At 40.1% G+C, this 14479-nt stretch overlaps 1 protein-coding gene across 7 annotated transcripts in view; it reads right to left on the reverse strand.

The window, feature by feature from the left end:
* Positions 1 to 14479, reverse strand: part of LOC138757224 (probable E3 ubiquitin-protein ligase HERC1) — a 309739-nt gene that overhangs the window by 236237 nt on the left and 59023 nt on the right. For all 7 annotated transcript variants that reach the window (XM_069924220.1, XM_069924216.1, XM_069924219.1 and 4 more), the window contains exons 9-11: positions 13831 to 13975; positions 10871 to 11042; positions 1273 to 1407 (exon numbers count right to left, since the gene is read on the reverse strand). In XM_069924220.1, the coding sequence (XP_069780321.1) occupies positions 1273 to 1407; positions 10871 to 11042; positions 13831 to 13975 (452 nt within the window). The remainder of the gene's footprint in view (positions 1 to 1272; positions 1408 to 10870; positions 11043 to 13830; positions 13976 to 14479) is intronic.

The following is a 14479-nucleotide window of genomic DNA, read 5'->3' on the forward strand; positions in this document are numbered from 1 at the left end:
TTCTATCTGAAGGAATCAGCATGAAGAAGTTGTGATCAGGGTGATGGGGGTCCTTTATGATGTTGGCTGCCTTCTTGAGGCAGGATCTAACGAAGGTCTTCAATGGATGGTAGGACAGTGCCCATGATGGATTTGGCTAGGTTTGCCATTTTTGCAGCATTCTGTTTCCAACACCCCTGCATCCCTCACCACCCCCCCCCCATTCTTTCCCTATGTGTCCTTTAGCTCAGCTTCACTCTCTTTTCCCTTTGTCTCCTTTTCCCCCAGCTCTGTTTTCATAGTGCAAAAAAGCACCCGCCACTTCCCCCAATCAATGCTCACCCTTCCTCTCTTTTGTCCTCCTATCCATATCCAATTAACACTTTTTGTCAGTGGTCTAGACGCCACCCCCTGCCCACTCTTCCCTTTTCTCCAGCCTTTTAATTCTGGCACCAGCCTGCTTTTTATTCCTACCTTGAAGAATGGCTCAGGCCTGAAATGTTGGTTATATATCTTTACATCTTATGGATGTTGTGAGACCTGCTGAGTTTCTCCAGCATTTCTGTTTTCACTCAGATTTTCAAACCAAACCAGTCAGCATACTATCCACAGTACATCTGTAGAAGTTTGATAGAGTCCTCGATGACATGCCATCTCTCTCCAGCCTTCTTAAAAAAAGTAGAGGCCTTGGAGTGCCTTCTTTACAGTTGCTTTGATGTGCTGGCTCTAAAAGAGGTTCTCAAATATGTTGACTTTCAGGAGCTTGAAGGAACGAACCCTCTCCACCGTCATCCCGTCACAATCCTCAATAAGCTTCTTGGTCTTGCTTATGTTGAGAGCAAGATAGTTGTTCCGGCACCACCAACCAGATTTTCGATCTCCATCCTATATTTTGATTAATAATTTCCTGCTATTTGTCAAAGAATGGTGGTATCATCAGTGAATTTATAGATGCACTAAAAAAAAACAAAGCCCTTTGCCCCTCAAAGCTATTACTATTTATTCAAATGAAAGGTAGATTGTTCCTGTGCCATTGCCAAAACAAGCCCATTTATTTGAATGGGGTGTAATAGTTTTGAAGTCTAACTTTATCTGAACAGAGCAGCAGATTTAGTTTTTGATATGACGTTACACTTTACATAAATAATTGGAAAGACCATTAGGAAAGAAAAAAATGTTAATTTATTCAAATCATAAAGCAGTTCTGTATTTATTAGAATGCATCCAAGACTCATTCTAAATCAATTATTACCAAGTTCTAAACAATATGTATTAGTAGTATTTAAAATTTACCTTTGAGAGAGGAAAGGTTCTGGAGGCACCTTATTGTTAATGCCATCACAGTACCTATCTAAAAATGTCTGAAAGTAACTAAAAGTACTTTCTTCCAGATCAATGCAGAAAGGTCTGTGCCAGGCTACCAGTTGTCTATAATGAAAGGAGATAATAAGTTGTTTAAAAAAATGACAAGCATTACAATTTAACAGCATACCTCCAATAACAACAATGAAAATAAATTTAAGACAACTACTTGCAAAAAACTGCTGCTTTCTACCACTGTCTCATTAAACATTTAATTTTAATCTAAGATTTGTAATTTTGGTTGACATCACCAAGTTTTCATCAGATTGTCAGAAATTATTAATTTATAAGATGCATGAGGATTTTACATTCTTGTAAATAAAATCCATTCTTGAACCATAAGTGGCAATATAACCCAAAACTTGAGCATCTTAGACAGTCCTTGGGATTGACAGGGTGTTGCAAGAGGCTACTTAACATGACAGGAGTTCATGGTGTTACAGGAAACACTGTAGCTTCGGTAGAGCATTGGCTGATTTGCAGGAAGTGGAGAGTCAGAACACAGGGATCATATTCTGGTTGGCTGCCAGTTGCTGGTTTTGTTTCATGGTGGGTGGGGGGGGGGGTGGTGGAAAGAGTCAAGGCGGCTTCTTTTTTATGATGTATATTAATGATTTAGTTTATGGAATGAATAGATTTGTGGCAAGTTTGCAGATGAAGGTACGTGAAGGAGCAGGTACCGTTGAGAAAATGGGGAGGCTGCAGAAAGACTTAGACAGATTAGAAAAATGGGCACAGAAGTAGTGAATGAAATACAATGTTGCACAGTAGATGGTCATCCACTTTGGTAGAAAAAAATGGGCAGAATATTTGCTAAATGACGAGAAAACTGAAAATACCCATATGCAAAGGACCTGTAGTCCTCATATAGAATAGCTAGAAGGTAAATTTGCAGGTTGAGTCGGTGGTAAAGAAGGCAAATACAATGCTGGCATTTATTTCAAGAGAAATAGAATATAAGAGAAGGGATGTGATATTGAGGCTTTAGAAGGGACTGGTGAGACCTCAAACAATTTTGGGCTCCTCATTTAAGAAAGGATGTGGTGATGTCCAAGAGGTTCAGAGGAGGTTCACAAGGATGATCCCAGAAATTAAAGGCTTATCATATGAGAAGCGCTTAGCAGCTCGGCCTATCTTGTTGGAATTTAGGAGAATGAGGGGGGATCTCATTGAAATATTTCAAATATTGAAAGGCATGGTGAATAATGTAGAAAGGTTGTTTCCTATGGTGGGAGAGACTGGAATAAGAGGGCACAACTTCAGGAATAAAAGGCATCTGCTTAGAACAGAGATGTGAAGGAATTTATTTAGCTAGAGAGTAATAAATCTGGGTGTATTTAAAGCAGAGATTGACAGATTCTTGATTAGCCAGCGCATCAAAGGTTATTGGGAGAAGGCAAAACAATGGGTCTGAATGGGAAAATAGATCAGCTTGTGTCCACTGGAATTGCAGTGGAAACAATGAAATAACCACACATGGTGTTTCTTCAGTGAATCAAATGGCTTTAATCATACACCCGACATCCATTGACATCATCACGCACTGACATCACATAGCCGGTTCAATGCCTTCTGGGAGTTAAAGTGCCACCACACTCCCCACACCCCCAGAACCAGCAGAGAGGTTTGACTTTTAGGTGGTCAACCTCTGCAACGGACTGTTGGTTGCTGCAGTGGGCAAGACTTGTCCACATAAGCTGGTTTAAACCTGTCAATAGTGAAAGACTGTGTCTTCCCTCCAATGTCTAAAATACAGGTTGACCTAGTTTGTCTGAGTATCTTACAAGGTCCTTCGTAAGGAGGACTGTTCCTCTATGGACAAAGACATATTCGCAGTTTTTGAAGTCTTCGAGTTCGAAGGAAGAGTGTTCTCCATGTGAAGATGGTGGTATAGGGGTCAATTTTCCTATAGCCTCCCTTAGCCAGGTCAACAGTTCCTTAGGATCATCATTAGAGTTGGAATGGTAGAGGACAAACTCTCCTGGGACCACCAATGGCCCACCATACACAAGCTCGGCAGATGAAGTTTGGAGATCCTCCTTTGGAGTTGTTCCAATAATACCCAGGACAGATCATCAGCCCAGTTTGGGCCACCTAACCAAACCATCAAGGCTGATGAGATGTCGATGAAATCTTTCCACCATTCCATTAGCCTGGTTGATAGGCATTTGTATGATAAATTGTTGTAGCGAGTAAGCAAGACAAGGCTGTCCACATTGAGGAAATAAAATATGGTCCTCTATCCGAAGTAACATGTGGTAGTAAACCAAAACAAGACACCCAGGAACTGATGAACTCCTTGTATGTATTAATATACATACAAGTGTCTGTAGTAGCATCGGGCCATCGCATAAACCTATTATTGTAAAAAGATAACAGTATCCTCTCAAAACAGTAAGTGGAGCAACAATGTCATTGTGGACATGAGCAAAATGACGAGAAACTGCTGGGAAGGACTGCAATGGTACCTTAATATGTCACTGGCCTTTTGCTTTCTGCCAGGCAATACATGATCTTGCCATTTGTGTAAGGTCTTTTTTAAGATCGTGGCACACAAACCTATCGGAAACCATATGAATGGTAAATTTAATAGATGGATGTGAGAGACCATGCATAGAGTCAAATACTCAATGTTTCCATGATGACAGAACTACAAGGCGTGGATGTCCCACTGATATATCACAGAGGAGTAGTTTGCCATGAAGTCCAAATTGGACATCCTTCAATTGCAAATTCGTGATTGGAGTCTGATAAGCCTTTGTCTCATGGTCATGTTCTTTGGTCGCGGCCAAAGATGCATAGTCAATACCTTGCAAATTAGCCGAGAAATCTTGAATTAGGTATCGGATAACAATCCGGAATGCTGGCGTTGTTAAGCTCCACATGGTCACCATCCTCCATTGTGTTTCAGGACCTTGTGTAATGGAGATGACCAGGGACTGTTGGACCTACAAATTATGGCTAGTTCCTCCATCTTGGCAAACTCATCCTTAGCTAAACGCAGTTTCTCTGGTGGAAAGCAACGTGCTTTCGCATGGATAGGTGGGCTCTTACTACAAATGCAGTGACTAACACTGTGCTTTGCAGTGGAGGTGGAAAATTGTAGAGTAGTAATTTTAGGGAAATCTTCCCAACAGCTTGGAGAATTCATCCACTGGTCTACTTAATGTTTGGAGGTGCAGAGCAGGAGTATAGGCATCTGTCAGAGGAATGGTCTGAAAAGAAGTTTCATCCATTAGACGACGTCCTTTTAAGTCAACGAGGAATTAACGAGCCCAAAGAAAATCTGCACCAAGCAAAGGTTGGGATACTGCTGCTATAATGAATGGCCAAGTGTAAAGATAATTCTCGAACTTGACATTCATCTTCCTGGTGCCGAAGGTCTGAATGTTGGGACTGTTAACTGCTCGTAGTTGGAGGTTCAGGGTAAGAAGGCATGGGTCAAAACCAGTTTGTGGAAATACACCAACTACTGAAGCAGTGTCCACCCAGAAATTTTGCTGGGACAGTACATCCCATACATTCAATAGGCTTGCAGGTTTTTTGACAACCGCGGATGGCCTGAACATTTCTCGCAAACGAGCAGGGTGGAAGGCACTTGCGGGCATTTATTCCTTAATGCCTGTGATAATAACACCAAGACGAGGTGTCCACAGGCTGCTTGCCCATTTTTGGGCATTGTGTGTTTGTAGGGAGTGCTATGTTAAGAGCACTAGAGTGTGAAATGGGGTCAAGAGTGGAGAGGCTGTACGTAGAAAGTCGCTGACCCTCTTAACAACAAGCCTGGTCTAGGGCACTGATTAGATGGTAAAAACAAGTGATGTTCAACTCGATTTTGCGAAGGTGAAATTGTGCTTCAGCCTGCTGGAACCACAATTCAGGCTCAGCTGTCCAGAACGGTGGTAGTGTTACGAGCCCAAATGACCCCAAAACCCAGCAGCAATAGACATTCACCAAGACAAGTAGTTTTTAAAATAAAAGTTTTTTTTAATCAACTTTAAACATGAAAATAGAATCAAACTTGAACTTATCTCTATACTTAACTAACCCAAATTAATCCCCTTCTAATTCTAAGCGCACGTGTATGTAATGATTGTGTAAATTTAAGAAAAGTTCCTTGGTTCACAGTTCAATCTCACTTCTTCTTCCAAGTTCTCTGGATGCAGGCAATCACCATACTGTGCACAGAATTTAACATGTATAAAGTTCACCAGGCTTTGGTGCTCGAAAGGTAAATGTTTACCGCTCAGGAAGGTTCTTGTAGGGTTTGCAGAGAGAGATTTTGTCAAGGAGCCTTGTGGTGCATCCTTTAATCTTTTGCTCTTTGTGCCTGGCAATCACTTCTCATGACGAAGCCTGGAATGGATTGTCTATTTGTGAGTGTGGTGTTAAGCATTGCAAATATTGTCATTTGCCCATCAGGCATCAAACTGGAGATGTATCCTTCCAGTGAGACTGTATTATGCTTAATTATTGCTGGAAATTATAAATGAGCTGAATTTGACTTTGAAAGTTAAACTCAGGATAGTAATTAACCAAGAAGAGAGAATGATAAATTATCACTGATAGTATCTGCAAATTGGATAGGTAATTAAATCCTGTGGTTATTACTTCCAGGAGTTGAGTACAATAATAACTTTGAACTACAGCCATAAATAGTAAGTGCTATCATTTCTAAACTGACAGTGAAGAGATGCCAAAAAAACAAATGCCCATGAGCCCGTGCTGTCCAATTACACCCAATTGACCTACACCCCCAGTACATTTTGAAAGGTGGGAGGAAAGTGGAGCCTCCAGGCAAAACCCACACAGACATGGGGAGAACATACAAACTCCTTACAGACAGCATGGGATTCAAAACCCTTGATCACTGCCATTTTAACAGTGTTGCACTAACTGGAAATGCTAACTGTGCAAAAATTTGCTGAGTTATCAAATTTTGTGTTTTATGTCAAGGATATTATACTACCATTGCTTACCTTATAAGCACAAAATAAACATGCAAATACACATGATGTCTTTATGTAAAATTTGCTTCTCGCTCTCCAACCCATTGCCATGACCGATTTTTAGAATTGTGATCTGCTCTTCTAATCACAGCATGAAGTTCATACACGAGCATGATTCAGGATTTAGAGAAATACTACACGAAAGAGCAAATCTACAAAGGACTTTTAAAACAAAGTGGCATCAAGAGTAAAATGTGAAGTACTATAGAATCTCTTCAGTAAAAAAAAACCACATTTAATACACATCTGTTATTGAATTGCTCTTGCTAAAACTTTTGTAACTCATAGATGAAAATGGCATGGTAGATATGGAAGGGTAGAAGTGTAGAAGCCCTAATACTAAACTCCATGTAGACAACATCTATCGCCAAATGAAATTAGTAAGGCCTTTGACAAGGTCCTGCAAGACAGGGGAGACTGGAAGATTGGATTACACAGATCAAAGGTGAGTTTGCCAACTGCATTCAAAACTGGCTTAGTGGAAGGAATCAGAAGGTAGCAAAGGAGGATTAGTTTTCTGATTGGAGGCCCGTTATCAGTGATGTGCTTCATGGTTTGGTGCTTGGTTGACTATTGTTTGCTGTCTTTATTAAAGATTTGGATGGCTACACAGTTAACATAATTAGTAAATTTGTAGATGATGTTGAAATTGGTCATGCAGCGGACAGTGAGGAAGGATATATAAATTTTCAATAGGATCTAGATCAGTTGAAAAAGTGAGCACTACCCCTGGTGCGGACCTGCGTGAAGCGAGGGAACAGAGATACAGCACTCCCACAGCGTTCAGTCGACTGCCATCAGCTCCAAACAGGGCTTGAATGGCCCATTGAGAAAGCCAACTGGGGTTTTTTATTTGAAATCCTGCGACCTCGGATCTGCGCTGAAGCACCTATTAATTGGCAGCAGCCACGAGGAGCTGCAGACTCCGGGGAAGGGGAGGATCAAAGCATGGCACCAGAGGAGGAGAAGATCACCCCCCCTTCTGAGAGAGAAAAATGGAGGAGATGACCCACAGGGACAGCAATGGACCACTGAGGGGGCTCTGCGCCTGAGGGACCAGTGCATGGGGGAGGCTGCCGAAGACTTAAGGCAAGGAACCACTGGAAGCTGTGGGCTGCTGTCGGGAGACTTGCGCTAGGATGTGGACTGCTGGAGACTGGCTTGAACTGGCTGAAGGTTTACCAGGTATTGGAACAGGGATGCGAGGAAGTGCAGAGGGTGCTAAAGGGTTCCTGACTGTTTCGGAGGTTCAGATCTGGAGCTCAGGTTGCCAATGGTTTGGACTTGGCTGAGGGGGCTGTGGAAGTGCTGGAGGCAAAACTTCAGACACTCAGGGGGACTCTCTTTTGCTTCTCTCTTTCTGACTGTTTCTAACTAAGAACTGTAAGAAGCGCTTAGACAATTCCTGCTGCTGGCGAATCAGTCTGCCTGCAGCAGGCAAAAGGAAATGTCTGTTTTATTACTATAATAAAAAAATACAATTTTGAATCTTGTATTGAGTACAAAGGTTGGGTCTCATGATTCAGCTGTACACATTTGTTGTTAAGACCACACTTGGAGTTATGTATGCAGTTCTGGTTACCTAGCTAAAGGATACAAGTCGGAAGGTGCGTAAAGGAGATTTACCAGGATGTTACCGAGACTGGAGCACTATAGTTCCTGTGAAAGATTAGATAGGCTTGGTCTTTATTCCTTGATGCGTAGAAGGCAGAGAGGTGATCTTATACGGGTGTATATATAATATATATATATATAAAAAAAAGATATTTATTTATTTATTTAAATTAAAAAAACATATTTTTTTAAATAAAAAAATAATTTAAAAAAAAATCGCTAAGAGTATCAATAAAGTGAATGTTTTTTTCCTCTAGGATAGATGATTCTAGAACTAGAGGGGATAGGTTTACGGAGAGAGGGGAAAGATTTAAGAGGGATCTGAGAGGCAACACAATCAAATGGGACCTTAGTAAATGACTTGGGCCAAAGAACCTGTGCTGTGATGCATGACTATAACTCTCAGTGAGACAATTGAAAAATATGAAATAATTGTATCAAAAATCCAGGATTGAAAGCATGCAAAGGCAGAAGAGGGGTGTGTGTGTGTGTGTGTGTGTGTGTGTGTGTGTGTGTGTGTGTGTGTGTGTGTGTGTGTGTGTGTGTGTGTGTGTGTGTGTGTAACCACCACTAACAGCTCCTGTCTTCTGACAGCTAGACACAACAGCCTCCTCTGTACTGGAAACTAGCCACTAAAGCTACGAGGCCTAGTGACTCAACAGCACCCGTAGGTCTACTGAGAAGCTATGGCCTACTCAACATACATGTCATGAGGTTGTCAGCACTTCAGATGTCATGACGCCAGGTCACATGTTGTGTGTCTCTATTAAGCCTGATAACACTGTAATAAACACTCTTCTCTTCACTGGCTGACAACTTCAGGCGTGGTCTCGTTATTTCAACATGGCATCTGCTACATGTATATGTATGCAAATTACTTGTTGTGTTTCCTTCATTGCAACCATGACAATGGTTCACTAGCTTGGAGATCCTCTGAAAGGGAAGTACAGCATAACTCTGATTATATGAAATCCTCATTTATCCAAAATTTTTTCAGAGCCAAAATTACCAGGGATGTCGGGTTACTGGCGGCAGTGCAGACCTCAGGCTCCCAGCAGGAGTGGGGCCTCAGTGGGGAGGTGTCAGTGATCAGCAGCTGCCAGCATTTTTTTTTGTAGAATTAAATGTTATTTTAATGGTTAAAAGCTTTCCCTTGTTGTTTGTTGTTGTTCAAACATTGTTACAAGTGATTTGCTGTTGCTACTGGGCTGTTTTTTAAAAAATGACCAGTTTTCAGAAAAAAATGTTTACCCGGCATAGGCCAGGTCCAGATCTTTTTGGATAATTGGAGTTGTACTGTACACATCAAGGGAAGTAAATGTTTTAGACTAGTTTCTATTCATCCATTGTAAACAGAAGAGCATTTAGTATCTTTGATGATACATATGGGTTATTACATTAGAGAACTGAGATGTTGCTTTAAAATAGGGACAAGAAATGCATCAAAGGCTAGTGCCCAAGGATATATGCAGAATGTAGGGGATATCTGCCAGATTAACTGGAAACTCAGATGATGCAGATACATGTAAGCATGAATCTCTTTAGACTATAATGTAACAACAAAGAGAAACAAGATTCAAAAGCAGGAATGGCCTGGCAGACCCACTGCTTTTGTCTACTTCTGTCCCATTGAACTAATCTCCTTGTACCTTCATTCTATTTTGGCCCCTCCTACCTAGGGCTTCCCACCTATATTTGCAACATCTGGCTCCCACTTCCCATCTTTACTATGAATGAGCAATTCTTTACACATCAGTTACCCCGTGAAGATTTAAAGGCCTTCAGTTTATTTCTTAAACACCGATCTGATCAGTTCCTTCTACCACATTCCTTTGCTTGGCAGAACGAGTTCTCATCCTTAAAATATTCTTTTGACTCCTCCAATTTTCTCCCATTCTGGGATGTAGCCAAGCCTGCATTTCTTTGACTATATGGAACAGTCCTTGTTGCAGACCTACTCCAGTTTTGATCCCTGCCACATCCACCCCCAAATTCTTCCACTACATTGACAACTGTATTGGTGCTGCCTTTTGAACCCATGTCGATCTCAACAATTTCATTAATTTTGTTGCCAACTCCCACCCGGCACTTCAATTGACTTGTACATTTTCTGACACCACTCTCCCCTTTCTGCATCTCCAGCTGAAATGCAGAAGACAATTTATCTACAGATACTCATTACAAACCCACTGGCTTGCACAGCTGCCTAAATTCACCCTTCTGCCTTTTGCAAGGATTGTGTCCTTTTTGCCCAGTTCCTCTATTTCTGCTGCATTTATTCCCAGATGGAGGCCTTCAACACCAGAACATCCAAATGCCCTCCTTCTTCAAGGAACAAGGCTTCACCTCTTTCTGTCATTGATAAACTCCAAATCCAAATTTCCTGCATTTCACACGTTTTCACTCGCATCCCACCCTCCACCAAAACATTGTTCTTTTTTCACAGAGCTAGTACAACTGGCATGTGATTCTTTCACACTTCTGCCAAATTACAATGTAATCCAGCCACATCTTCCCCTCCCCACATCATTCCATTTTTCAGTTATCACTCTGAAACATTGATGGTGCATTTCTCTGAATGGATGCTGCCTGACCCTCAGAGTAGCCCAGCTTTTCAGTTAGCTTATAATAGAATAATTCTTAATCAAGTTGCAAAAGCTTTTGCTCAGATAGTGTAAAGGTCTTGCACATGTTGAATAAAGCATCATTGCTGTTACTAATACAGATAACCATCAAATTGTTCAAAAATAGGATTATAAACCCAAATATGGCTTACATCATCCTTGACATTCTGCTCATTTAATATTTAACAGTATAAATTCAAAATTTTATTCTGCTTGTAATATTAGAATTGCAAGCATATTTTAATAACTGTTAAGAACTATGCACAGGTTCTTTATCATTACCTATCAGTTGGAGCAGCTGTCCAAGCTAGGCTGTGAGAAGTTCCGGCAGTGATTTGTTGTATTGGAATTCCCTCCAAACCAATTACTTTCTTTGGTTGAGCAATCGGGGTTGATGTGTGCCCCTGTCCACATTGACCCATTGCATTATTACCCCAAGCATAAACTTCATTGTCTGTGAAAATAAGAAAAATAAATTCTATTGCACACTTGAGGGATCATAAGGGAGGTCTATTTACATACAAAATGTTAAAAAAATATAAATGCATCACATTTAACTTAATATTAAATGTCTCAATGTCTATGTTGACTTTTCACCAATGAAGACAGAATCCAAAACCATTACTTTGATACATACATCCTATTCTGTCCTGTTTTATTCCCTACCCTACACAAATTACTTTGGTTTCAGTTATCCAATGAAGAGAACCATAGAACATTACAGCACAGAAACAGGCCCCTTGAGCCCATCTAGTCTGTGCTGAACCATTTCTTTTTGCCTAGTTCCACTGAACTGCACCCAGACCACAGCCACCCAAACCTCTCCCATCCACGTACCTGTTCAAATTCTTCTTTAATGTTAAAATTGAGCAGGCAGCTTTTTCCACACTCCCACCACTCTCTGTGGTGAAGAAGTTCCCCCTCATGTCCCCCCTAAATATTTCCCCTTTCACCTTTAACCCATGTCCTCTGGTTTGTATCTCCCCCAATGTCAGTGGAAAAAGCCTATCGACATTTACTCTGTCTATCCCATTCATAATTTTAAACACCTCTATCAAATCAAATCTCCCCTCATTCTTATTTACACTCCAGGAAATAAAATCCTAACTTTTTTTGTAACTCAGTTCCTGAAGTCCATGCAGCATTCTAATTAATCTCTGCACTCTTTCCATCTTATTGATATCTTTCCTGTAGTTAGATGTCCAAAATTTCACACAATACTCCAAATATGGCCTCACCAATGTCTTATTGAATAACATCCCAATTCCTATACTTAAATCTTTGATTTATGAAGGCCAATATGCCAAAAGCTCTTTACAATCCTATCCACCCGTGATGCAACTTGCAGGAAATTATCTATCTGTAGTCCCTCAGCTCCCTCTGTTCTACCAAACTCCTCAGTGCCCTACCATTTACTGTGTATGTCCTTTCTTGGTTTGTTCTTCCAAAATGCAACACCTCACACTTGTCTGCATTAAATTCCATCTGTCATTTTTCAGTCCATTTTTACAGCTGGCCCAGATCCCTTTGCAAGCTTTGAAAACCTCCTTCTCTATCCATGACACCTCCAATCTTCGTGTCATGATAATCAAATTATCATCCAGATCATTGGTATAGATGACAAAAATCAATGGCTCCAGCACCGATCCCTGAGGCACACCACTAGTCTGAGAAGCAATCATCCACCACTTCTCTCTGGTTTCTCTTGTCCAGCCATTGTCAAATCTAGTTCACTACTTCACCATGAATACCTAGCGTCTGAACCTTCCTGACTAACATCCCACATGGTACCTTGTCAAAGGCCTTTCTAAAGTCCAGTACTAATGTACAGTAAATAAAACTTCTTAAGGTTGTGCTTGTTTAGCCATTGTCTCATTACTCCCTGCAAAGCAATCTCACAATTTAAAGACAACATCCAAAAATCGATTCCCTGTTGTCTCTTTGTTCAAGATTTTAACTACTTGTTTTATTTTGCTGTTAGTCCAGTTCTTGTTCTGCTTGGGAAGAATTTTGAAGCATTTTGCATGTTAAAGTTTCCATATTATTAATTAATTAAAGAAAACTGAATTAAGTGCTCTACTACATGCATTTGCATTTGTAACTTCCCTTTTCTCCTGACTTGTATACCAAATGAGGCTATTGTTGTGTTGAATGCTGATCTATATAGTTAGATGTCAGTAAGGGCTTTTTGGTATTTTCTAAAATTTATGATATTTATTGTCCATTCCCATATGTAGGTTTGCTCACATGCTTTTTTAGAGTGAGCTAGTGATTCAAACCTAACGATAATGAGAGACGGTCAACATATTTCCAATGCATCATGGTGTATAACATGGAAGGGAACTTTAAAATAGTTGACTTCAATTGAGAGTTACTGCCAAATAAGCATCTTGTACGTGATACAGCCAATTTATTCCAGTAGAGGCAGGGTGAATGGTGAAGATAATGGACTGAATGATAGTTGAACTGGTTGCTTTATTATGAATTATGGCAACATGCATTTAGTGAAATTAAATGTGTAGATTTGCATTGCAAATAAAAAAAATCAGTAAAAATAAAATGCAGGAGGTTTACAGAATTTAACAGAGAATGCAATATGGAAACTTTCGGTTGAGCCTATTAGTCCATGTTGATTTTCAAATACTACATGATTAATAGTTGTGAATCCATGGTCCCATCCTGCTTCTACAGGCCTCAGCATTTTCCTTGATTACCCAGTTAGCCCATTTGTAAATGAAGTCTGCTTCATCTACCAAGGCACCTTGGTCAGCATGGACAAGTCAAAGGGTTTGCTTCTATGCAGTATCACTCTGTAACTCTATAATTAATTTTAGTGGTACATTACAGTACCTCTGAAGTGCCAGTTGATGAAGTACACAAAGATGATGTGGTCAAACAATAATCATGGCTTTTATTAGCAGAAACTCATGGTACAATAATGGAAGACAATAGGTGCATATACAGTTATATCCAAGGGGAGTGTCCTTAACAGTAGAGCTAATGCACAGCCAATGTTAGTACAGCAAGGCACGTCAGAGGGGAGACAGGCAGCTTGGCAGACATACACAACAACCTCACAAACTTTTTCAACTCTTGTGGGCTTCCAGTTACATTAGTATCCATTTGATGCAATTATCAGGTTGAATGCAGATATAGAATTTTTAAAAACATGAGATATCAAATCAGATACAAATCATTGTAAAGTACATTCTCCAGAAATATGGAATGCATTTGCATCTTACCATGAGTTAGTGCCAAACAATGGCTATCTCCACAGGAAATATCAATGATTTTGGTTGAATTCAGTTCTTCAACTAGTTGTGGTCTCAGAGCTGTTGTTTCTGAAGAACCAGTTCCTATGCAAGAACCACAGCCCCAAGCAAACACCTGAAGTGAGAGAATATAATTTAGGATGGAATTCATCTAGTGCATTATGGACCATGACCTTTGAGTATAGAACAATCCATGTCATTTACCTCATTCTGAAATTGAATGTTCACTTGCTTTTCAATATTAAATAGTTTTTTAAATTGCAATTACAACTCTTCAATAGAGTAAAGAGGAAGTACAAAAAAAATTTGCAGTAATAATTTTTTTTAAATAGAAGTAGGGGATACCAAAAGGGAGAAGGGGAGAGCCAGACAGAGGAGTCAAATTAAGACAGGGATATCAGAGGGAGGTGTTAAATTTATTAGACTTCAAAACTAACTGTGTGAAAATTCTGCATTTGGTGACACATATTCATAAGGAAAAGCTTTAGAACTTCAGAAGTGAATGCAGTTTGTTTAAACATTGGTTCATAAAAATGGTAGAACTCTGGGGCAGTTTCACTGAGATCAAAGTTCTTATTGGGTTTCCAAAACTCCATGTCAAAATCAAGCTTCAAACTCA

Source organism: Narcine bancroftii, chromosome 3 (genome assembly GCF_036971445.1).
Source record: "Narcine bancroftii isolate sNarBan1 chromosome 3, sNarBan1.hap1, whole genome shotgun sequence".
Lineage (NCBI taxonomy): Eukaryota > Metazoa > Chordata > Chondrichthyes > Torpediniformes > Narcinidae > Narcine > Narcine bancroftii.